General features: G+C 41.7%; 1 protein-coding gene across 3 annotated transcripts in view; it reads left to right on the top strand.

Moving 5' to 3' along the window:
• The window catches only part of LOC102303056 (plexin-A1), a 315477-nt gene that overhangs the window by 62829 nt on the left and 225494 nt on the right, over window positions 1-27154 (top strand). For all 3 annotated transcript variants that reach the window (XM_042224566.1, XM_042224568.1, XM_042224567.1), the window contains exon 3: window positions 8201-8383. In XM_042224566.1, coding sequence (XP_042080500.1) covers window positions 8201-8383 — 183 coding nt within the window. The remainder of the gene's footprint in view (window positions 1-8200; window positions 8384-27154) is intronic.

Here is a 27154-nt window from a genome sequence, read left to right on the forward strand (position 1 = left end):
GTCAGAATACACCATTCAAAAATTCTCAAGGCTGAGCGTCAGCGTTTTGTCAGGGTTTTTGGAACATTGGCACAAAAACTACTTGTGACAAATTAGTCTTTGGTATCTTGTGCTTATCTAATTAGATTAGTTGTTACACCAACTGCAGTAATATTCTGTCTTTATGTGCATGTGACAGCATGCACATGTGTGTGTGGGTGTGAGATGCAGATGCTCGTAGTTCTGTTGCCATTAGAGCAGACTGCTCTGCCAGATGTCTGCACTAAGTCCACTTTGTGTGTGTGTGTGTGTGTGTGTGTGTGTGTGTGATGGCAAGGAATGTATTGCCTCTGCAAGACACACACACACACACACACACACACACACACACACACACACACACACACACACACACACACACACACAGACACACTATAGCACATACAAATGCACATTTAGCTACAAAGGATGTGTGTGTATAGGTTTTGTCTGTGTATTTGTGCATAAACAGGTCAAACCTTCAAGTGTTCCAGTCTGTTAGACAGATGTTTAAGATCCCCACTGCACCCCCCCTCCACTGTCACACGAATACACACTGTCTTTCTCTCTGCTTGTTTGTCATATGCCCTGAAAAACACACACACATGCACTCTGACTCATTAACAACCAATTAGAGAGCAGATATTGGCTCAGTGGGGAAACCGAAAGGCCAACCATTGCTGTCCTCCGCTTCCAACGCCAAGTCACAACAAATACCTGGATGTAGGCCAGGGTAGTGTGTGTGTGTGTGTGTGTGTGTGTGTGTGTGTGTGTGTGTGTGTGTGTGTGTGTGTGTGTGTGTGTGAGTGTTGGCAGTCGCATCTCATACCCTTTCTTTATTAAAAAAGACAGAGACACGCTAACCCCGCATAATTAAATGCGTTCTTTTCGCCTCTGCAAGTCTTGTTGTTCATTGCATCAGCCAGCGCGTCTCTGTAGTACAACTCTCGCTTCGACATTATCGTTCTCACATGGGAAAGAGGCACGAACTGTGTTTAACATATACATGCAGAAACACACGCACACACTCGCGTGTTCTCCGCGGGATTGGAGCGATGTGTTTATGCCACTGTTGGATGAGGAGATGCTTGAGGCATTAGGCTCTCTGGAGAGCATGTTGACAACATCTTTCTCTGTCTCTCTCTTTCTCCCTTTCAGTTTACCTCAATCACTGTCTCTCACTCGCTCACTTCCTTCCCCTGTCCTCTCGTTGTGATGAGATTTTTTTAGTGCTCCCTTACATCTCTGCAAATGAGTCAAATTGGAAAAAGACAATCTGCTCACAATTTAAGTTGATTAGACGGTTGACTCTTTCACTCTCAGTATGTTACTCAGAGAACTAAAGAGCGTGACAGAGAGTGGGGAGGAGACTAGTGCACATATTTAACACACCATCAGTAAAAAAAAAGTTCCCTCGACCGGGAATAGACTATATATAAAAGATGGATGTCGCTTCTGGGGAAGTAAATCCAATTTGAAAGTTCCTCAAAACTGAATTGTTGTAATGGACAGCAGAGGGCAGTCGTGGGGTTGCAAAAAGAAGCCTAAAAATATAGAAGTTAAAGGGAAAACAATACTACAACTCACTTGACCTATGACCTCAAGAAACATTTCTTAAGGACTTCGTCGCTTTAGTCAGTTCAGTGGCAAAAACGCTCAGCTTGACGTTTTGCAACACGACTTCGCTATCCAGCGAGTGAGCTGTGTCCGTTGTTTATTTACAGTCTATGGGAAAAACAATTATCCATGCGCCTGCTTTCAGATTTAGCTTAAAAGGGTCGGCACGTGGCTGAAATTGAGCCAGCTATGTAGACGACACATTCAAATGCTGGTCAACCCAAACAGGCACAAATAGAAAAAACCTGAGCCTAGCGCAGCACATTCCCCCGGCACTTAATGACCAGCTGCGAATAAAAATTTCCTTAGAGTAAATCAATGGAAAGTCATAGCAAAGGAGCTGTTCTCCATGCTTCAGAGGTTGGCTGTAGCTCACCCTGACTGCTGCTTCTCATTTATTAGCATTCCAAATCTATAAACAAGCATTTCTCCAAACAGCAAATACTTTTTTTTCTCCTTGCAACTTTTGAAAAACCCAGTTTAAAGTTTATTTAACAAAACGTAGTTATTCTGAAGGTAATTTCAGAAACTACTCAGTCTGCTGCACAAGAAAAATATGATTACTTTTTGAACTTGTTTCTTTTTTCATCCAAACAAAGATTGTTGCCAATTACTACCTAGACAGGAAAGAGAAATGTAATAAGAGTCTTTTTGTTAAGCAGTAGATGGATTTTCTTTTTTTTTTTTTCCATGTAAATTGTTACAAGAGTCTATCAGGAATCTGAAAGTACCATTGGCACAGTAATAAAAGTTGTAAAATGAGTTTTTTAAGAATCCCTATTTTCTCTATAGGAGAGCCGACTGTTTACCACTGCAATGTGAATCTCATTCTAACATGTTTGAGGGAAAAACTTCAGGACAGGCTTCTTCAGGAAGGAGAAAGCACACTGCGCTGATTACGTTGCATATAGTGATCCTGCTACGTCCACTGTGAATTACACGAAACCTGCTGCTGTAGAAGCAGACCTAAAAGAACAAATATACCTACACCCCACGTCAATTTTTGTTCGAGCTTCAAAATCGATGTGTTCTAAAGTATGCTTGCCAGATATTTTTCACTATGTGTGACATTGAAATACACATTTTAAATACAAGTATTTACAAATTGAAAGCAGATGCTGCAGCCTTAAGTCTGCAGACAAAGTACTTGTAAGTGAGGAGTCAGGAAAAAAAAGGCAAACGACAAACAGAAGTGGAATAGTTGTTTTACGATTTGTGATTGTGTGTGTGTGTGTTTGTGTGTGTGTGTGGTCGGGGGGTGGATGGGTTCACTGTAGCTGTGGTGAAGTTGGTAACATGTTCTTCCCAGTGCTGCATACTTTCGAACCACAGTATGGTCTCTGCTGTTTTTTTCTCTCTCCCTAGTTAATAGGCAGTTTACAGGGCGGAATCTAAACTCTCTCTGTGTCTGTCTTCCTGGCTTGAGGCTCATTAGTGGCGACAAGAGTGCTGTTGACCCCTGAGCCGTCCCCCATGTCTCTCCTCCCTATCTCCCCTCTTCTGTCCTTTCCCCCCCTCTTTCCATCTCCTTTCCTTTTCCCCTTATCTCACTTGCCCCACTCTTTCCCTCGTCACCCCATCATCATTCACCCAGCAAGAGTTTGGCAGGGGTCTGTGTGTGTCTGTGTGTGCGCGTGTTGCCAGGGGCCAGCGAGTGCCTGTGTACAGCAGAGGTCTTTGGTAAGGACAACACAGGGGACTCTGTCCTTGTCTAACCCCCTGGAAATAGAACAAAGGTGTGTGGTTGTGTGTAATAATGCTATGTACAGTGTCCCGAGTATGAGCTATAGCTAGTAATATTAATAGCATGGTCAGAGGTCCACCAGGCCAACAGGGACAAGCTATATAGAGTCTATAAACGCACTAATAAAAGACTACAGCAGGTCACCTTATGTTAGGCACAAGTGAAGGATCGTTGCACTGATTTACACAAAGTGTGGTGTAATCGTCCAGGTAGGGATAGCAGATTAAACCTAAATTAACATGAAGTTAAACATGAAAAATCCACTGCAAGTATGGAGGACAGTGACGATCTTTAAGTACACATGGGAGTGAAATAAGACACGCAGGAAAAACGCGCAGTATATAATTATAATAATCTGACGTCTGCAGACATAGCAAACATCAGATTATTATGATGGCATATTCAAACTGCTAGCAGCTAATGCTCTTTTAAGTGCATGTAAAACACAGTTCTGTTATAACTGATGCTATAGGAGCACATACAATACTTCCCGAGTGGTCGCTGTTGTTGTGTTTCACCCTTGAAGACACTCTTTTTAAAAAGGCATTTTTTATAAGCTTGGCATCCATCAGCTGCAAAGCAGCAGTGTTGCTCTTTACTGATAGCTTCTACTGTTAATGTATTGGTGGGTACAAGCAGACGATCATTTAAATATGAACATCAGACTCGTTTCCATCATAACGTGAAGCCATGAAACCCTCATAGCGGACAGACCCTGTAAGCTAGCATTTCTGTTGACCTTTGATTAGTTACAGTTTGAAAAACTGATGATGCACCGACACCCGATACATAACTATATCGATTAAAGAGACTTTTAGCTTAGTATGAATGGAGTCACAGTATGCTCTGTAGCATTAACGACTGAAGTCTAAATAATTAAATGTGTGTGAGGATTTCTCTTTTTCTTCCCTCATGGTTTTGTATCATGTGCATTATTATGCTTTAATTAGGCTCTTAAGTCACTTTCATATTGGTGGCTGGAAATGCTTCGGCTTCTCCTTAATGAGTAGCTGCGGAGGAATGATAAAGTAGGCAGACTATAGGAATTACATGTCTACAAGGCACACAACAGCTAGCAGATGTCAGGTCTGTGTGAGGCCACATTTGTCTGCAGTGAAAACACGTCGACTGAACGCTCCACTGTGCCTCAATCTGAGCTGTTGACTCTATGGTAATGATGCAAGTCAAGCTAAACATAACAAACCATTAGCGTCCTCAGCATGCCGACAACAGCGCTGGGAAGATGGTGATCTCGCTTCTGTGTGCGCGAGCTTGACAGACACTGGGAATTCATCAGATTAGTTTACAAGTATGGGCCGCCCAGCATAAATAAATCCAGACTAAATGATGATATTATAAGCTGCTATTATAAACAGTTCCTACATGGGCATCAGGTTAAACTTTGGGCTTGCGCGAAAGATAGCTGATGGTTTTAATATTTTATACTATTTACTAGCACTGCTTCTGACACATAGGTCATTCCTCTGACCCTTTACAAGTGCATTCAGTTAATTATTGTAACAGTGGATCATTGTTCTGATAAAGCTGTTACAGGAAAGAAGGAAGAAAAGGTGGTCTCGAAAAGCTGCAGGCTTGTGAAGGGGGGGGGCATCCTTCAGAGACAGACAAGATTTCCCAAAGGCCAGTTCCTGTGGAAAAGAAAAGCTACGAGGGAAGTATTTGAAGGAAGATAAGGGAAAAGAGACAAGAGGGAAGCAGAGGAGGATAAGCAGGGTGAGGAGAAACTAGAATAGGGGAAAAAGAAAAGAAGAAGTGAAAAAGGAAGCGAGTGAAAGAAATGAATGGAGGTCTAGTTCTGCTGTCTTTATCAGGGCAAACTGTGTGGCAGAGACCCAAGGCCAGGGTTCACACTGTCACTGAGCCGTGACCGTCTGTGTCCATTCGCTCTTTCTCCTTCTTCCCTCTCCTCCTGCCACTTCCCCCTCTGTCCCCCTCTGTAATTCACTTCTCCTTTTTTAATTTCCTTCTCTCCCGCACCTTCATATCTGTCTTCATCTTCTCTGCATCGCCTCGCTTGCTTTTTTCCTTTTCCCTTTTCTTCATCCTGTTTGTCTCTCTTTGCCCTCTTTTTCTCGCAGAGCAGCTCCAAAATTGAGAACATGTTTATGTAAATCATACAAAAGCCAAAGCTGTTGTGTGTGTCCCTCCCTCTCTCCCTTCTCTCACTCACTTTGTCACTTTGTGTCTTTGTTCACTGAAGTTAAACTTTGCCATGTTTCTGGCTGCCTTTGAAAGTCTGGTAGAAGGCAGACAATGACCGCCACAGGCATTTTTCTCAGCCCCCCGTTTTTCTTTTTTCTTTTTTAACCTCGCTACCTCACACACAAACGCACGCTCCCTGACAGCTTTGCTGTTTTGGAGGGGTGGGGTTGATTGATTAGTCTCTATAGTGACGATACGTCTTGTAATGAACAAGAGAAAGCTGGCATGTTAATTTGTGTGGTGTGGGAGTCTTAATCGTCATCGTGTGTGTTTATGTGTGAGAGTGTGCGCATTGTTCTTCTTTGTGCATGTATTGATATATTGCTTTTTTCTCTTCTTTTATTATTGTTATTGTGTTCAGTTGGGTCTGTGCGTGTACACAGTGCATTACATCCGTGCGTCACTGTCAATATGTCCCTCTGTGTTTTGAGGCAGGATGATTTAAATATCACCAGAGGTTTTTACATTTTTTAGACAAATAATTATACTTTGTGTACCCAAAAATGAACATCCATCCTTTCATCTGCCTATTTTCTGATGCTCATCTTGCGACCAGGTCGCAGGTCCAGCAGCCTAAGCAGAGAGGCTCAGACCTGCTTCTTCCCAGCCATCCTCTGTGGGCTCATCAACCACAGGAGGTGGTGTAGCGCTCAGGTGTGATGCGTGTTGGGTGGCAGTCAAGGGCAGATGCCTGGTGGTTCAGTTGCACATCCATGATACTGATGAGCCTGGCTATCTGGACAAAAATGAACAAGTAGCAGAAGAAAATAACTAGCTAACATCCGTCTATCCATTATTTTCTAATTATCCCTTTCATGCATGAATTATGACAACCTCAATCCAGATTTTTTTCTTAAGTATTTTTATTCATCTTTAGGCATGAAAAAAGATTTTTGAACTTAATTTTTTGAACATGTACTTTTCAAAGAGTTTTTTTTACATGTCCAATTAGGTGGACAACATCACCTTTGGAGTGGGTGGCAGGGTATGGAGTGACACATCAGTGTCCAATGTAGTGGTTTATGTGCAGAAAACAGCCTTTGAATAGCTGTCCACTGTAGTGACAACTATGCGTGAAAGGGTTATACAATTCAGGATCATGGGGGTGGGGGGTACACACTAGACACGTCCCCAGCAGTACAACTCCACTAACTCCACTAACTGCACGTGTTTGGACTGTGAAAGTACCTGGATCTAGCTAACAGCGTCTTGTATAAAGTAAGACAAACTCATGGGTGAGAGAAGTAAAGCTAATATGTTCTTACTTTTATTCATGCTGTCCCTTCAGAGACACAGGAAGCTGTGAAGAATTGGGTCAAAACTGAACAAGGTTAATGAGGTAATATTGGCAGGCTTGGTTAGTATCCATAGACAGCTTAGGTGCATCACTGACAAACAGATGCCTACTAATTAGTGCTAGTAATTGGAATACAAACTAATACATTTAGCCACACAGAAAATTATTAGCTGCCAGATACTTGCATTACATTCCTCCAAAGTGCACCAATGTTTTTGGTTGGTGCATTGTTTCTAGCATTACTTCCCCCTCCACCGGTTGCAGCAGATAGGAGTTCTTCGTTCCAACTGTCGCCAAGTATACAGTATAAATCACGCTGAAGTGACTGTTGTTGTGCTTTGACGCTTTATCGATAAAACTGAATTGAACTGAATAGTGTTTTGTTTTTTAGTTTTTAGGATGAACTTCTGTCTAGATGTGTGTGTGTGTCTTTCTCAACATGCTTCTCAGCGCGTGTAATGTTACAGTAGTGGTGCATATGCTGATCATCACCGTTACGCATGTCAGAGTAAGGTGAACCTTGTGATGCGACACATGGTTTTAATGACATGCCTGTTACACAGACTCACCTTTCCACTTGCGCCGTATTCATAAATCAGGCTTGGCATATCAACATATCAGTGTAGCGACGAGGCTATACAAGACACATTGATTATGATATGCTAATCTGACCTATAATTTACTTCCTGTCATTTCCCTCCTCCAGTGTCCTGCTCATGTATTCACCCTCCCCTCCGTGTTTATGCTTACTCCATTTGATTTACTTGTTGTATTGGCTCGTCTACTGATAGAAACTACACTGGCAAAGCAGTAAGAGATCAATATTTTAAACATTAGCAATCAACTGTTCATCCATTCAGGCCGTACTGAGATACTTAATTACTTAGTTTGACATCACATACAATGAAATAATCAAAGCCTGTAATGGAAGGAAACACACCAAACACAGAGGCATGAACTGGCTTTGTGTGGCTTTTTGCCCTTAATGAGATACACACATCCCTGTCAGCCTTGTGTCTGCCACTTACAACAACATCTCAAAACAAAAAAAGTTCAGGAAACTGGAGTCAATTTTTCCAGTGACATCCAATAAGTTTATACCATTTTCTCAGTAAATCTGCCATGGCTTGGCTTCACTCCAGGAGCCATAAAATTTCTGCTAAGTGCTGGAGGGATTGAAATCCTCCTCCTTCTTTAAGAATTAATGTTAGTTTAACAAGAGAAGGGATTTAGAAAGTGTTAATGGTTGAGTTAATGGCTTTCTCTCCCTTCTCAACCCCCCCCCCCCCCCCTCTGCACAGCCGTTACAGATAGACGACAACTTCTGCGGCCAGGACTTCAACCAGCCTCTAGGGGGCACCACCGCCATCGAGGGCATCCCGCTTTATGTGGACAAGGACGACGGCATGACCTCCGTGGCTGCTTATGATTACCGTGGCAACACAGTGGCGTTCACGGGCACTCGTAGCGGACGCATAAAGAAGGTAGGCTGGAGTTTCCGAAGCACCTTTGCATCCTCGCAGATCTGTTTAACACAGAGACTCTTCGCAAAGACAAAACTCAGTGGTGTTTCAGTGTGATTTGGCTCAAAGCTTCTCAGATCTCACCACATATGCATTCTATAAAAATGAAAAAAAAAAGGATCAGATACAAACATTTCACCTGACAGTGGTGTGGTGTGAAAGGAAACTAACAAAATGTGACTGAAACGGGGATTTAAAGGCTCTGGTAAGAGTGCAGGGTTTGTGTGTGTGTGTGTGTGTGTGTGTATACTGCATGAGTATGCGTGTTTCATGGACTATAGAAAAGCTTTTCACTCTGAAGCAATTTTCTGTCATTTTCTGATGTATTTTCAGTGGTCATTGGTTTTGGCATCGCTGACAAATGGCTTTATCATCAGCGCTCAGTGTAGATATCAGCTTTGAATGTGCATGTGTATATATATATATATATATCAGTGTAGCGACGAGGCTATATATATATATATATATATATATATCCATCCATCCATTCGCGTCCGCTTATCCTGTTCAGGGTGGCATTTTGTGCTTGTTTTATTTTGAAATAGCTTTTCAGTGATTTGCCATTGTCACTGAATGCTTTTGAGACATACCAAATAAGACATATACATTAAAAAAAAAGTAAAGCAGCAGTTTCTGGAGAAGTGCGTTTTCTCCTGCAGAGCGAGCTTGTGTGTGTGTGTGTCTTTGTGGAGGATGTACAGAGTGGAGCTCGTACTGCTAGACAAACTGGAGCTGTGTGGTTTTTATCTTGCTGAGTGTTCTTTTGTGGTCTAGTCACAGGATTGTCAAAAGGCAGTGAGAGTGTCTGAGTGGCTATAAGGTGGGTGCAGATGATTTTTATGTGTCTCCTGAGTACCTCCGGTGAAGGGACGGGTGAAGGAAACCTGTGCTTTGCGTGTGCCTGTGCTCAATCACAGGCTAGCAGTAATTTCCTGCCGTGTTCAGCATAAGAACATCACGCTATTTCTTTGTGTACGTGTATGTGTGCACCTGTGGGTCTATAATAATGCTCCTGAAGTACCCGTGTGGAGTGGATCGCATGGTGCGTGTGCCAATCAGCTCCTCCTGAGCCTTAGCTATACTTTCTCTTTTCTCCCCCTGCTCGTCATAGGAGTGCGTCTGTGTCATCAATACTACCGAGGCTGAATAAACACACTCAGGTGAAGATAAAAAGTGCATACACACAGAAAGTAAATGAAAAGAAATGTTAGATCGGCATTTCACTCTTTGCCGCATTGAGCTTATGAAGTTTCAGACATTTCTTTTAGTAGACAAGCATCATTTTGCAGCTGCTGATGTCTATTCTTTTATTTTTATTTCAGTGGGCGACGTCTTTAAGTTTGCCTTTTACTTTTTGTCGCGTCCCATTAAGCTCAGCTCAGATGTTTTAAAGATTCAGCTGCTGCAGTTTTAGACACATATTTGACAGCTTAAGCAGGAGGCCTGTGTGTTTCCGCAGCCTGTGGAACAGCCTTTGCGACGCTGCTGTCGACTGCTTTTATATAGGCTTTGATACTATGCGCACACTCTCACACAGACCCACACACGCCTCCTTACACAGCTTCCTGTCACTTGAGTTTTGCTAAGTCGACTGAAACCTAGCCCGCTAGTCCTTGCAGCCTGACCCCTTGGACTGTGTCTGCGGTTGTGCAGACAGATGATTTGTATGTGCGCTGAGACTGTGGGGGTCAGCAGATCCTGGATGATATCCCGCTGATCGGAATCCCATCTCCTCTCAGCCGCCGTGTCTTCCTGTGCTTTGGGGATGGAGGAAGGAAGGTGAATACGACGGGGTGGAGGCTGCCAGTGTCCTCACACACAGATCAATGCAGATGCTGCATTAAAATGCTGTTGTCTATATGAGCGGGATAATGGCGAGACGGGATGACAATCACTATAAATCAACAGCAATTCAAGCTACAGCCGGGTTATTGGGCTTTTTCATTAGCCCGTGCCCGCTAAGGCTTTCCTCACGCAGGAAGTGATTCGTTTTAGGTTTAAATAAGGTCTTTTTGGCTAAATTGGAGAACAGCTGTTTAATGGCTGAACTTGATTTGTGCAAAAATAAATTCTGGGGCGAGGGAGAGGGGAATAGGACTGGGATTAGAACGAGGGAGGGAAAGAAAGCGAAGCTGAGGCAGCAGATGGAGAGAGATGGTTACAGGCCGTGTGGTTTTATTGCTATTCATTGGAAGTTAAACTGTGCTCCTTGGCCTAATGAAATGTAAAGCTGCATTGTATTGATGTACACACACACACACACACACACACACACGCACGCACGCACATACACACACGCTCCTGCTCATTAAAATTCCTGCAGTGTGACTGTTGTTGTGTGTGTGTCTGCCCCCGTGGACGTGTCCCGGCTGCTAGACTCTGTATTGATTGATCTATGAATATATAATCAGTAGTGTAGATCTTAAATGGAGCCAGTTCATTGGATAAGCGTTGGTACAGGTTTGTGTGTGTGTGAGGGAGAAAGAGAGCTATGACATAAGCCAGGGTTAATCTATGCTGCCTTTCATCAGCAAAACTAATCAAAATGTCATGACTGGCTAAACACGTGGCATGTATGTGTAAAAAAAAAAACAGTAGCCTTGCTCGTGGGCCACTGGCTTTCTTCTTTATAGGTTCTGACTGTGCCTGTAAGAACTAATTCTGCTTTATTAGCCGACCTTGCTGACTCCGGTTTTCACCTTTGAGACGTATTTATATAGAATATTTTTGATGGAAGTGAACTGCTGATTAAGGGCCGTGTGTCAAAGTGAAAGCTCTCTTTGATACTTAATGGAGCTGTGGGACCGTGATTAGGTTCTTAGTGTTTTGAAGGTCCCTCCCTCAGCCTGAGTGTATTAAGTCATTTCAGACGAGGCTCTGGCTGAACTAGCTGTGTTTTTATTGAAACATATCTTTTTTTGACTGATTTACAAAATGCTACTCTTCATAGCACTGAGAATGATCTCCTCTCCACGTTAGCTAAGCCTCTTGCACAATCAGAAAAGCTTTTTTTCTAAAGGACCTGGCATTACCTGGCGTTCCACAGGAACCCATTCTGGGCCCAGTGTCATTTCCTGTTTTCCATGTTTCCACTGGGTCTAAGTAACATCAAGAACTTCCATGGCTACGCTGATGACACAGGTACACTTCGCTAATATCAAACTGGACCCCATTTTCCTGCAGAACTGCCTTAATTATTTATGGCATCCATTCAACATAGTGCTGGAAACATCCCTTGGAGGTTTGTGGTCCATATTTACATGAAAGCATTACACAGTTGCTGCAGCTTTATTTGCTGGACATCCATGATATGAATCTCCCTTTCTACAAAATGTCAAAGGTGCTCTATTAGATTGAGATCTGGTGACTGTGGAGGTCATTTGAGTAGTGAACTCATCATGGTGAAGAAACCAATTTGGGATGAATTGAGCTTTGTGATGTGTGCACTGTGGTCACAATGCGATGGATGTGGGGGGCTGTAGTATTTAAATGATGCTCAGTTGGTACTGTTCTTAGCCGACAGCAGTGGCACCCAGCGTGGTCTTGTCCTGCTGTAGGTCATCTGCTTCTACGCTTGATGTGTCATGTGTTCAGAGATGCTCTTCTGCATACCTTGGCTCTAACGAGTATTTATTTGAGTTACTGTTGTCTTCCTCTCAGTTCAAAGCAGTCTGCCCATTCTGACCTCTGGCACCAACAAGGTTACTTGAATCACCTTTCTTCTCCATTCTGATGAACTTAAGCAGCTTATCTTGATCATATCTACATACCTAAGTGCATTGAGATGCTGCCATGTGATTGGCTGATCAGATATGTGCATTAACAACAAGTATATGTTCCTAACAAAGAGGCCAGTGAGTGCATGTCTCACTAAAGCCAAACAGAATGACTACACTTTCCATATTGTCTTGCCTCAATAATTATTGCCTTTTATTTACTCCTCCTTGCCCTCATCACAGTGTCAGTCACTTGATCTCAGTTTGATCTTATTAATTAATAAACACGTTTTTTTTTTTTGATACGTCATGCCATCTTATTCTGTTCAGTTTAAGCTGATCTCTGAGGTTAAAACTATTCTTTCATCTCATTCAGCTTTAGCAAAGGTCACCCACACAGATATTACCCCCAGATTTGATTACTATAATGCAAAGTACTATGGTGTCATTAAAGAAACACAGGCTTCGGTTTACTTGGAAGAAGAGAATAAAATAGAATGTAAAATGAAATAATAGTAAAAAACTAAATAAAACATAAAAGAACAAAAGTGACTACAATAATTACATTTGATGCTCATTTGATTTCATAGCTCTTATACAGTGACCATGCCCATACTTACTGTATGTTATCAGGGTTGCAATAAGAAAGATATGAGAGACAGTGTCTGATACACGATGAAAGTGGGATTTAGGATACAGAACAAACAGTGCGATATAATACTGTGTATAGGAGGCAGTCTTTTTTTTTTATGGTGACAGTCTGGCTATCTGCTGTTCACCTCTCCCAGGCCTGTCAGTTAGCAGCAGCACACTGCGTTTATGCAGTATATGTTCTTGGTCCTTGCTCTGTACCTCAAAGCCACACATGATTACCTTCTTCTTTTAAACACCACTGTACATTGCTTTGTTGGCAGACAAAGTGTAGGTGGGACATTGAGTTTTTAACAGCACGAAATTGCACTATCGGCTGCCTTCTGCGTCGTTTGCCAGAAACATCCTAAAAAACCCCGTCTTCAGATCTCAGTAAAAACCTGGAAATCCTTTCATTCCTCTCATTTCGTCTCCTCTTTTGTCTACCTGGGAGAACAAGGTGCTCCTGCCGCATCAGGTAAGATGAAAAGAAACTCTCAACAGCCTGAAGTATTTCCAGATTTCAGAAACAAAAAGATGAAGCTAGACAGATGGAGAGAGAGAGAGGGGAAGAAAGAGGGAGATTTACTCACAGCAATGTATAGGTGTGCGGACGTGTGTGGTGGGTGAAGGGGTATGGTTTCATGTCATTTCATCATTTCCCTGCTAGCAGCAAATCCAATTACTTTTCCCTTTTCCTTTCTATCTTGGAAGATAGCCTGAGTGACAGGACTGATTGGAGTACAGCGCTACCGAGGCAACTGTGCCAACCAGTTGATTGACATAACACTGGCACTTCACTGCTTTCAGACAGGGAGACAAGTGAGACTGGTTAGGCTTCAGGGCATCTCAGAGCTGGTGAGGTGGACCAGAAGTTCACCCGCATTGCTCTTTTGATCCTACATCTGTCCCACTCAGACATTACCCAAGCAACTATAGAGCGAGATGCTCCACGGTGCTCGGCTCTCTTTCAGTATGTGACGGTGACGTACCGTGCACGACCCTATCCTGTCCACTTTTTCACTCCTCCCAGCTAACAGCATTCCACCCCCTTAACGGCATTGACCCTTTAAGAAGATAATAAATAAGCAGTATACTGCGTGAATTGAGTCATAATCTGCCCACCATCTCTTATGTAGTGTGGCTAACACTGCACAGCATCCTAAGCAGCTTTTACTGGAGGCTACTTTCATGCTGTTGTATACTTTGTGCCAGTTTACATTTCTGCTCTAATGCATTTCTCACTAAGACCCTGTGCTTTTGTTCTCCACTGTAGTTGTGCCAGCTGTATTGAATTTCAAATCAAGGTTTTATAGTTAAAGTAAAAGTTGTGATATAAATTAATAAAGATATAACAAGCACTTTCCAAACCGTGGGACTTATCATGTCTTTAAAAAGCGGTGCCTTCCTTGTTACATTTAGGAAGATAGATGTAAAAAGACCAGAAAACAGACAAAGGGCAACATTCCCAAAGAGTGTATATGCCCAAATGTCTACAACAACACAGAAAAAACAAAGTTTCAAACATTTCATATAAAGTTGTGATCTTTCCAAAGTCCTAGGAAAGCTTTTGGAAAGTCTTTGGAAAGGGTGTGCTTTTCTGTCTTCCTTCCAGAAAACAGTTTTTTAAAAAATATTGTTTTTAGATCATTCAGTTCTTCTTTTAGATCATCCTCCACCATCAGCACCAGTCATCATCAATTCTGCATGTGAGTCACACATGGCTGTCACCAGTATCTGAATTATATTAACAGGAATGGCACCAAGAAATACCTTCTGACAGGAAATGGATCATAGGTCAAAAAGATGAGCTCAGTGCGATGAGCAGACGACCACATGCAAGGATGGCTGCGAGCGGCCGGCCCAGGTTCAAGTCTGACCCGCGACCCTTTGCATGTCTTCCCCTCTCTCTCTCCCTCTCCTTTTCTGTCAATTCTTCACTGAACCTATCAAAATGAAGGCCAAAAGATTTTGGAATAACTGATTGTTTAGTTATTGTTTTACAATTGTGCTATAAAGAAAGATAAGTAATGGTAAATGGACTGGTACTTGTATGACTCTTTCCTGCTAGTTGCATTCACCCAAGCACACACATTCATTCAAGTACCTTTTCTTAATCTAAGTACCGTGTCTATTCACATTGACAATTCGAGAGAGGAAGCGAACCACCAACCTCTACAACCCACAGCCAACTCCATCTCCTGAGCCACAGCCACCCACAATTAATTGCTAAGATAGCTGATAATGAATAACCAATCATTAGTAGTTCTGCAAAAAATTAACAATGCAGAAAAACTGTCTTTTAATGGGGTGTGTTTACACTGGTGTATTATTTTTACAACTTAAGACTCTTGAGTGCTCCAATTCTGAACAGCTCCCAGCAGAATGATTTCCTTTCTCTATGATTATTTTAGTGGATGCTGGTGTTTTATGGAAACATCAGTGATTGGAGAAAATACATTTAAACTATTTAAATGAAACTATTTAAATCAAGCATACATTATATTGCCCAAAGTATTCACTTACCCATCTAAATCATTAAATTCAGGTGTTCCCATCATTTCCATGGCCACAGGTGTATAAAATCAGGCACCTAGGCATGTAGACTGCTTCTACAAACTAGAATGGGTTCCTCAGGAAAACTTGACTGGCCTGCACAAAGTCCTGACCTCAATCCAATCAAATACCTTTGGGATGAATTAGAGTAAAGACTGTGATCCAGGTCTTTTTGTCCAATATCAGTGTCTGACCTCACAAATGTACTTCTGAACAAATGGTCACAAATTCCCATAAACACACTCCTAAACCTTGTGGAAAGCCTTCCCAGAAGAGTTGAAGCTGTCATAGCTGCAAAGGATGGGCTGACATCATCTTAAACCCTATGGATTAACAATGCAATGTTACTCAAGTCCATATGAGTGTGAAGCCAGACGAGCAAATACTTTTGGCAATATAGTTCATAAAGCACAGGAAAAGTCCTTAGCCCATTATCCACTCTTCACCTACCAGCATTCAGTGAACGAGAGCACCGTGGACCCCTTCCTAGAGTTTGAGATGGCCGCGGATGTATTGGCTCTTCAAGCTTAGTGGTAAAACTATAGCTGTCAGAATGATTAAGCCTAATCAAGAAACATGGGATGGGAGGTAATTTAGCATGTGAATGCTAATTAGCACTAGCATTTAGACTGGCAGACGATGATTGAAGCAGCGCATCGGCTGCTCGGGCTGGTTAAATGGCAAAAACACCAGGCTGGTAGAGATGATTGATAATCTTCGGGTCGTGCCGCTGTCTGTTTCCCCCCCGTTTGCGTGTGAGCGGATTACACTTTCCTCTTCCCTCCGATGCAAACTCATAATGAGCAGATGAGCACAACACCTGAACACTTTAATTCCATCTTTATCCCATTAAGTAGAAGTTAGTGGAATAAATTCCTATTAGTTTCTCAGAATACACAACAGGATTTTCCTCAAGCCTCGTGTGTGTGTGTGTGTGTGTGTGTGTGTGTGTGTGTGTGTGTGTGTGTGTGTGTGTGTGTGTGTTAACGTCTGCCGTCTACTGTCTGGCACAAATATACACAATTACATTGTTTAGATCCATATTCATGATTCATTTGTGAGTTTCTGAAACAGCAGTTAGGTATTCACACTCTAGGTTTGTGTGTGTGTATGTGTGCACTTGTTGCCATGATATATATGAAAGGGTACATCAATGGGTCAATACATGGGTGTTTTGTGCTGCAGTGTGCTAGTCCCTGTAAATGCATGTGTGGAGTTGCTGTTAGAGCCTGTTGAGGGAAGACTAGTGTGTAAATCCTTCAGAGATAATATTACTGCTGTAAGGGCTGCTAGTGTTTGAGTGAATTATCATTGGATTCTCCGAGCCATACTTTCCTGCTGTCCTTGTCTTCGGGCCTTATGCTTTCTCTGCCAACAACAACCGTCTCTCTCTTTTTCTCTTCCCCTCCGCTCCCTGTCCTTCTTGCTTATATGTCACCTTCAGCTCTCTTTCTCCTAACCGAGGTGGGCTGGATGCCCGCAAATCTGCCTCCCATGAGAATGTCCCACCTCATCTGTGTGTGCATGCATATGTGTGTGTGTCCTTCTCTCCTCTGCTCCCCATTCCCTCAGTCCACTCCCTCAGCCTCTCTATCTCCTCTATCCATTAGTACATTAGTATACGTCAGCCTGCAAAGAAAAAAAAAAAAAAAAAAGGCTGTCTCTGTTGTGCCTTTTATGAGCAGGAGACAGAGATAGATTCAAAGACATACAAGGCTGATAAAACAGTGAGCCATACATCAGCTCGTACTTATATGACCTGATTGTGCATCTGCTTTAGAGTGTGTGTTTAAGACAGGCTGGTTAAATAAATTGCACTTTATTTGTACATGTATGTTTAGTATGTATGTGTGTGTGTATATATTATGTATGTGTGTATGTGTATGTATTATATGTATATGATATATGATGATATATATGTTATTTAACTATTAGATGTCTATTAATTTAGCGTCTATCCATAATGAAAACAAAGTAGAACTACTGAAACTTGATGCCTACACTGTCTGTAATGCAACTTGAGCACCAGCTGATGTTATTTGAAATGTAATTGTTTTATTGCAACTACTGGTTATTGCATCTTTGGGCCTACAGTATAGCCATTGTTGGAGCAGTGATAATCTTATTTAGCATTTTTTTGTATTACTCTTTAACTTACAATATAAAGCACCTTGAGGCGACTATTGTTGTGTTTTGGCGTTGTATAAATTAAATGAAATGGATTATTTTGCACTGTGAATCACATTAAACCAAAAGTATCCAAGAATATATAATATGTTGTTAGAAATGAGCATGTTTCTGTGAACTGTGTAGTCTTCAGTCCCAACCATATTCTGTCAGGCTAAGAGAAGCTTCCTTTGGAGCGATTAAAGGTTTTATACAAGTTTTCGTCATTTGATTAGGTCAGGATTATGTGTTTGACAGACAAGAGTTTTAATGAAGCTAAATGAGGCATTTTTAAATGCAAACAAAGGATACTTAATAGACAGGGCAAACTTCGAAGTCTATCAAAAATGTTAGACAATTTTCCAGTTCTTCAGAAGACTTAGAAATGGAGATGTTCCAGCCAAATATTTAGAGGACGTGATATTGAAAACAGAATGGAGTGTTCAAAATAACAAATACAGTATCCATCTATATACTGTATTTCGAGGGAGACAGGCAGCACTTTCTTCTTTCTGTCTTTTTTTACTACCAAATTGAAAGGATGGTGCATTAGTTTGAAAATGAGTCAATGGGACAGTGCGTTAGAATGGCTTCCACCTGAGACAAATAGACGGAAGGTGGGGAAAAATAGGGGGGAGAAACCATTTTCTTCAAAGGCAGTGCTGCATGACATGAGGATGGAGTGCTCCAGAAGCACACTGGTGCTGGCAGACTGATCTGAAATACAACAGCAGGATGTTTGCCGGGACGGAGACTGATATGATACTGTTCTGCATCACTTATCGGAGGCAGTCGCTGCTAATGTGCCATTGTGGTTGTAGGTTCAATTCCCAGGTGGGCTATCACTTCATATGTATTACCCCCTATGTCCTTGAGCAGGGCATTATCTCAGCATCCCCTCTGGAGGAATATGGCTCGGCATTAATGGACGGGCGATGTGCATGGAGAGCTAGATGGATATATTAGTGAGCTAATGAATCTTTGATAAGTGGGAAGGCTTTGTGGGTGTCAAGAGACAAAAGGAAAGATTACAGCTGAACCTATCAACTGCGAGATGGCTTTTATTCACATAAAGTCTTTGCGTCATCTGACATTGGGATTGCCATTGTGGGGCATGGCTATGTGTGTGTTGGCTTGATGTGGCAAAGCACTCTGGGAAAGAGGGAGGATTGCTAGTGTTTTGGAGATTCTACTGCAAAAGTGTTTTATTTATTCATTTTAATTTAGAGGATAGAAAATAAAAAATCATCTGTTCCTTAGCATATACTAAAATTATTTAAATACAGTTTCAGATGAACAACAACACATGACATATTAACACTGTGTCATTATTTACCGTCTCCCTCCTATCACCGCCAACAGATAGCTGCCCATCCCTGAAGCTAGTTCTGCTGAAGGTTTCTTCCTGTTAAAAGGGAGTTTTTTCTTCCCACTGTAACCAAATGCTAGGTCATAGGGGGTCATCTGATAGTTGGGGTTCTGTATTATTGTAGAGTCTTTACCTTACAATAAAAAGAACCTTGATGTGACTGTTATTGTAATTTGGCGCTGTATTAATAAAACTGAACTGAATTTAATATGAACTGAGGCAAAATGCAGAAGTGTTGTATGAAAAATTAAGCACACCACAGTAGTTTGTAAAGCCAGCTTTGGGTCAAATAACTTTTTCTGTATGACTTTATCTGTCTGAGATCGTTGCAGAGTGAATTTAGACCACTCTTCTTTACAAAGTTCAGTTTATTGAGGTTTGTGGGCATTCATTTATGCACAGCTCTCTCAAGGTCCCACCACAGCATTTCAGTTGCGTTGAGGTATGGACATTGACTGGGGCATTGCAACATGTTGTTTCTTTTCTTTTTTCAGCCATTCTGATGTCGATTTCCTGCTGTGTTTAGGATCATTGCCCTGATGCATAATTGTTTCAGCCAACTTTTAGCTGTCAGATAGACAACCTCATGTCTGACTCTGAAATACTTTGGTATACAGAAGAATTCGTGGCCCAAATCTTCAGTCCTCCACAAATGTAGTTGACAGTTTGGTTGTACCCAATGCTGTGCATTATAGCCAAAGAAATCCACTTTGGTCTTATCTGTCCAAAGAACATTGTTGCACAAGTCGTGTGGTTTATTCAGATGCACCTTTGGAAACCTAAGCTGTGCTGTCATGTTCTTTAGAGCCATTCTCCTGGCAACCTTTCCAAACACCATATACTTGATCAGTCTTGTTCTAGTTGTACAGACATGTTAACATGCTAACTGAGGGCTGTAGATTCTAAGATGTAGCTCCGGGGTTATTTGTAGCTTCTCGGAGCATTGCACAGTTTGACTTTGTCGTCCTGGGATCTCCAGTTTTTAGCTGGCTCTTTGTCCTGTGAATCATTTTTCTCAGAATAGAATGATGGCTTAAAGTTAGTCAAGAAAAAGGGACAAAAACTGTGGTCTCTGGTGTGAGTGACAAAATGATTATGTCACCATCAACCACTCTAGTGTTCAGCAGACTAGTGGACTGTTTCTGCCTTTGTCAAAACAGTCCATTGACCTCTAACGTTGGAAAAACTTCTCTTACTGTGCTCATGGACACAAATCAATAGATGAATTGCCACCAAACTGTGTTGGCCCCTTCTAATTGAATTCTGCAACCTGGTGGACATATTGCTAATATTAATACATTTGACAAAAACAGTTAAATTAAGTAATATAATGAGTTCCAGTTTCCCTCATCCAGTAAGGCCTTTATGATGTAATTCACATGTGGCCACAGTATGAACACAACATCCGTTGACTGGAAATGTAAAATGTGTACCAAGTTCAAAAAAAAGAAAAGATTAAAAAAAAGCAGTGTGTTAACCCTGTGACCTCATAAATCAGGGTCCTTAACCCGTGTGGACATCACCAGTCCCAGCACTGACTTAGAATGTCCCTGCTGATAGAGCACGTACGGCCACGAGTCCAGACAAACACACGCATATGTAGGATGTTCAGCAACAGCCAGCGATGCGCTCGGACAGCTGTTGAGCTGACGACTGCTGTCAGGTGCCAGTGGCCTGATTCAAGCTGGCCGACCTCTTCACATCACAACATGTGTCTGCACAGATACGGGAGGTGATGGGCGGACATTTGTTTGCGTATCTGGCGTGCATCTGGAGAACAACTGGCAGGTTGGGTGGGTCTGGTGTGTGTTTTGATTTGTGTCTATGCTGGTTTGCTTGACATACAGAAGTCTCGGGCATCTTGTACCAGAATGTAGAAAAGATGCAGATTAGCAGGTGTGTTTTTTCGTCACCTTCGGCAGCAAGGTGGAGATACCTTCTGGATGGATGTGCGCTCTTGTCTGATTAGTGAGCCAAAAAAAAAAGAAACAAAAAAACATTTCACTGTGCGCTATGTTAATCTGTTTCACATCTAGGGAAAGATACAGCCTTCGTGGGTGTGTGTATACATGTGCATCTGATTAGAGGGCGCATGCAGGAAAGGATGCGGGCTGTGTGTGTGTGTGTGCGTAATGAGATTGCAGAGGGTCGATTTCCCATTTGTTTGTGTGTAAATGTGGGTCTCTGAGAGATACTGATCCTTAGATTATAGGGAATCTCACTCTGTGTGTGTGTGTGTTCATCTTCATCAGTGCGTTCTGTGTTTGGAGTAGGAAGTAATGTGCGTTTACATATTACAGCAGCTGTGCTTTCTACATGTATAATAGGAGCTGCCCACCTGATGCCAGGGCAGCTGCCACACAAACAGCCCACAGCACTTACACACACTCTCACACACTCACACACACACACACACACACACACACACACACACACACACACAAATGGTGCCAGTGGAGATTTTTTTGTTGTCTCTTGAGTGTGTGCTCGCTGCAGAGGGGAAGAGAAAGGGGCAGCTGCAGTATAAAGCCTTTATCAACTGTTCCCCTAGACTATCCCATCTGTCTATCCATTAATACACACACACCCATACACTAATGCATACACACGGTCCTTCTGTTGTCTTATCAGTCACACATGGCGTACTTCACACTCAGCAGGGTCTGTCACGACAATGATGCTTGTTCTTGGATGTCTTCCGTGGGGAAAATGCATGTTTTGGTCCACTATGTATGACACCATGAAGCACCGTGTGTCTCATTTTCTATAGAAGTTGGCGTTAGAGATGGAGCCAAAGGAGTTAAAGTTTCTAGGAGCTGAACATATAAGCACCAAAAGATATTCCCCCATCAGGTTTTTGAACGGGACATAATTACCAGTTTGTTACCTATGCTGTCTGTGCAGATGGTTCCAATGGGCCAAAGTATAGCAGTATAATGCAATTGTTTCTGTCCTGGATGCAGTTTGCACTTTACCATCACATCCCTGGCAGTAAAAATAAGTAAAAATCGATAAAAGTAATGTCCATATCTCTGCTCCTGAAAAGCTGTTTTGTGGTACCGCTCCACCAATTTCCTTCTCCCGCACACAAACTGAAATCAGCTGACTGTTGTGGAAGTGCGCAGGAAGAAAAAAAACATTTTTGCTGGATTTTTTCTTCTCTCTATCTGCCCAGCATTTACATAACTGAAGAACCTTCGTAACGCAAGTTACGACATAATTTAATTGTAATTTTTATAATTACCAAATTTAGTACAGTAACATGTTAGTGAAAAATGTAAGTTGATCATGACACCTGGTTGGTAAATGTCCAATGCTCAAAACCAAATCGAAAGAAAAGTCACAACAAAGTTTGTGACTCTTTGGCAGGAGTGAGCAAGTCGCTTAGATGGTTGGTCGAACCGGGAACCTCACCTGATTGGCCCGGATGGTATAGTGGGAGTTCCGAAGTATGTTATGATCAAGGGCTCTAGAGGGCTCATAATTGATAATAAGAGGTCTCCATCGACACTCTAGCAGAGGCAGATACTGCGAAGGCGCTGAAGTACAGCAGATACTTGATGTCCCAAGACATCAAAATCTTCGTTTTTTCAGTGGATGCAAGGGGCAAGTGATGGTCTGCTACTCTGCAGTCTGCAAGGCCAGGAAAAAGAGATTACAAAGACCTTGAGCTGGAAGGTTTTACTGCAAACAGTAGACCTAATTAAGGTCTGCAGGAGTCTGATCAGGTCTCCGTTCTCCAACGTGGGGGTCTCACTTCCCAACAAATTCTGCTTAGTCGCCTAGATTGTGGATGGGCAGACATGAGAGGCGACTATAAGACCTGTATCTTAAAAGATGACCTTTTCATGGCTCTCGAAATGAGCAAACATTCATTCACACTTCCCCACCAACACTTGTCATGCCATATGGCTTTGTCTGTGATAATATTGAAATGAGTTTTATGTGATAGAAATCGCAGATTTGATATAGCCGTGCCATGTGTTTATATTCCCTATTGTGCACAATAATGATAGAAGCCCAAAAATGTCTGAGAGGGAGAGCCGTGGGTCAGTATCGGATCATGATTTAGTACCTAAAAGCAGAGCTACTTCAACAACCTCAACAAAGTAGCCTAAACACTGTTTAGGCTACCTAAATTTGAATTATGCTGTTTCATTCTACATAATGTTGTGTCACTACTATTGCACTATAAAGCTACTGCTACTGCTGCTGTTGGCACCTTGTATCAATAGATTCACCCTTTGAATTAGGTTGTCTGTCACCAATGACAGGAGCTCATTGGAAAAGAAGGATGTAAAATGCCCTTCATTTTTCATTTCACCAATAAATGCTGCCGCCTGCACAAGCTGCATGCACTGATAAAACATTGTTCTCTGTATTGTCATAAATATCATTATGGCAAATCTCCTTGAAAGGTCTTCATATAATTTCACCCACCCTTGGTGTTGAGTGCTTGTGCGCTGTATGATTTTCCATTTAATTTCAAACTAAGAACTGTCTGTATGCATATGAACTATAGCTAAACCCATATTTGATTTTTTTTTGAACCAATACCAATATTTAGGACAGGTTTACACATGCCAACATTCTTTATGTACTGGACACTGTTTTCACTATTTTCTTTGCATACGCCTAAAGAGTTCGTCTGGTAAATTGTGTGTGGTGCAGTAGCCAAGGTATACTGTAAAAATAGGCAAAATGTGCAAATCTAAAAACTACCTGAGCTGTCAAACTTTGTGGAATGCAAAAAAACAAAACACAAATTGAAGTAGATCCAGTGAGAAGGCTCCTGGGAAGACATTAAAGAGCATGTGGGAAGTAATGAAAATTGATTAGAAAGGCTGAATAGCTTCCATAAATTATGGAATAGTATTTTTACTCGAAATGGCCATTATGAGTTTATGTACGATTTGTTAATACTGTAGTATTATAAAAGGAAACTCAATCATAGTTTATTTGGTTGCATTTAACATGCAGTTAGCAATTTAAAATGAAGATCCTGCCTGACTCCGCACCACCGTCTCCTCAGCTGTAATGTGTACTCTGCTACATGTACTGCAGACAGTGGAACTGGGAATGAAAATGGACTGGCATTTAAAGAGCACTTTCCTAGAATTACTGACTACTCAAAGCACATTACTCTACAAGCAGTATTTACCCATACATTCATACAGCACGTTATTAAAAGCACTTTATCTGCCTCACACTGCTGAGAGTATTTAAATAATAGAGTTGGAGCTGCTCTGCTGGGTAATCTGTGTGGTGACATCACTTCTAAATTACCCCAAGCATCTTTTTCTGCACTTTTTTCTGCAATAAAAGTTTTCAGATCAGCTCACATCAAACTGTATATGTACGCTGATACCTATTTATCTGTAACAGGCCAAAAAAGCATCAGTCAGGCTCTAAAAAGATTATATAGTATGAAATTATATCACACTGGCCAAGTTGTGTGTTATATTAGATTAGCGCTGCAGCTGTTCTTCCAGAAAGTCATAACACTCTGTTTCAGTGTGATTATCAAAATTCTTCCAAGTCTTGTTAAAAGGAGAGTCTGCCCGTTTTTATTTTCGGGTTCAGATCTGTTCCATTTTGCTGCGTGTTTAGTAGCTTGCTTTCATTTATTCAGTGCATTGTTTGTTTTTGCCCATTCGTTGTCCTACATTCTTGGTTTCCCTGCATGTTTTTTTTAGTCCAACTGGCTTGCCGGCCAGGCACAAGGACATCGGGTGGCTCTGCAAGCGTATGTTAATGAGGTAGAAAGAGACAGATGAAGAACCTTGAGAGTTGGTTGAGGTCAAGGGGATATAATGAAATAGAAAATAAGGTTGAGAGTGAGAGACAGAGACTCAGAGATCGGGAGTCGAGGGTTGTCCTTGATGGTGTTTATGATATTGATTGCCTGCTCTCCAGAAGCATCCTGATTTCTGATTTGGACACTTGTGAACAATGTGATTGCAGCAAGAACATCTAATGTCTCGAGTGGCCTCTGCAATCAAGAACAATGACCCTTAACTCTTTGCAAACTCTCCCTCTGTCTCCATCACTTCAGCTCTCACATGCACATGTGTGCTTGTGTGCCTATCTAAGGATGTGTCTCGGATCTAGCACATTTTACTTTGAAGTTGACATGATTGAAATGCGCATTCGTTGATATGAATACAACCTGCTGTTTTTGGAAAAACTAGTGTTAGATATATTTTGAACATGTAGAGATGAAGAGAGGTCAAACAGATATGCTTTACTTTTTTAGAGAACAAAGAAAATTTGGTGCACCGCAATTTCAAAGTGTAAGGAATGTCTCGTCTTTGTCTAGTCTTTGTCCACTTGTGATGACAACGACCATATTTCTAACTCTAACTTCTAATACAGAGTTAGGCAGGTTAATTTTTTTTTCTTGTGTCTCTTCAAGCTGTTATTCCTCACTCGTTTTTCCCTGTTATTCCCACTAGCAAACCTCCACACTACGGGTGGGTCTTCGCTTTGGTGTTAAGTCAACAAACAATAGCTGTCAAGAAAACTATAATTACTTTTTCTGACTCGCAATCACATCAAACGTTTCACGGTTTTTCATTTTAAAATCTTACATGAACTGTCATCACCTAATCCTGTTAAACATTGCAAATATGATTATATAATATGGTGTACGTGGAAGTTATAGATATATAAGTTTTCATGTTTTCTTGCTTCATGGCAAGACAATGGTCACCGAAATGTTGTCTTCTTGTCCCTGCATTGTTGTTTTCTGCTCTGCTGTGCTATTTCTGGACTTTTTTTTATAATAGCTTATTTTGACAACTTGATCAGTAATCAGCAGGCATCAAGATTGGTCCATTCGTCTAGGAGTAGATGGGAGCATACAAACAGACGTGCATATGTTACAATCATTATAGAATGATTTACTGATCCACTGCACGAGCAAAAGCCCAAAGAATTTTCTTTTCTTTGTTTTCTTAATGTTTTCAAAGACTAATCTAATTATGAAGTCTTTGAAGTGTGGAAAAAGCCGACATTCAAACATTAAACAGAGAAAAGTAGACGAGCAGACAGGTTGATGGCGAGAGAATGGAGGACAAAGACCTGGTGTTGTTCAACCATCTGGTGTGTGTTTGCGCACGTCTGTATGTGTTTGTGCGCTTGCGTCTCTTGTATCTTGATACGGTGGAGAGAATGACTTAGATTACCAAGACTGATATCAAAGCCACACTCACGGACACGCTCCAACTGCCAGCCCTGCACACATGCTCACTCTCTCGCCCTGTCTCTCTGGAGCCTTTTGGTTTGCGCTGGGTAGCATACAAAGCCTTCAGCTAAAAGACAGCAGTCCATCGCTGGTTTGTGTGTGTGGAGGGCTCCCCTCTAATTGAGGTGTACAGTGAATTGGCAGCCTGCCTGATGTTACATAGTCATATGAAGGGACGTGAAAGAGAGAGAACGAGACAGAGAAAGAAAAGAGAGAGGAATGGGAGGGGGGTGTATTTAAAGGGAAGGGATGGATGATTTGTTGAAAGCACTGATGGGAGAGAAATTGAGGGAAAAACAAGATAGAATAATGGGTGGAGGCGGTGGAGGATAGAGGAGAATAAAAATGTGCAACAGCCAGCAGTGCAGTCAGTCTATCCTTGATGGAAAAACATTGGATATCACTTGGTATGTCTGGAGATGTACAGTATATCTGAATGGCTCAGGCATATATTTCATAAGGATGTAGCTTTTATCTTTTTTATGAAAGCAAAATGAAATAATCATGAAGTCATCATGGGCATCGTCAAAGGCGTGGACCCCTCTGAAAAAAATGAGGCAAAAAGGCATTCTCAACTAGCTTAGCAGTGTCAGTTCACGGTGCTCCCACAGGTGCGTGGATAAATGTCACTGCGTTTCTTTGATACTAAACAAAACTTAAATATTTCATGATTCAGACAGGTTCTGCAGCTATTAGGGACATTTTTCCCCCCGTGATTTCTACAAGGGCTTATTCTCAATGGACAATTGACAATCTAAAATACATGTATTATTCATGTGTGTTCGGATTAGGCTTGCTTCTTAAAAGAGTAAGACTGTTGATGCAAATTGCGGCAATCAGGCTCTAAGTGCCTTTACCGTATCCATCAGTTATGTGTCGCACTTTTCCAACTGCTGACTTTTTTGCAGTGGTAAGGTGTGGACATGATGTCCGTCTTTGTTTCGGGTGTTCAGCGTAACACATGCACACGTGTACATACACAAATTAACACCCCATCTGTGTGTGTGTGTGTGTGTGTGTGTGTGTGTGTGTGTGTGTGTGTGTGTGTG

The sequence above is a fragment of the Haplochromis burtoni genome, unplaced genomic scaffold (assembly GCF_018398535.1).
Source record: "Haplochromis burtoni strain Fernald_Lab_line unplaced genomic scaffold, NCSU_Asbu1 Contig_141, whole genome shotgun sequence".
Taxonomy (NCBI): domain Eukaryota; kingdom Metazoa; phylum Chordata; class Actinopteri; order Cichliformes; family Cichlidae; genus Haplochromis; species Haplochromis burtoni.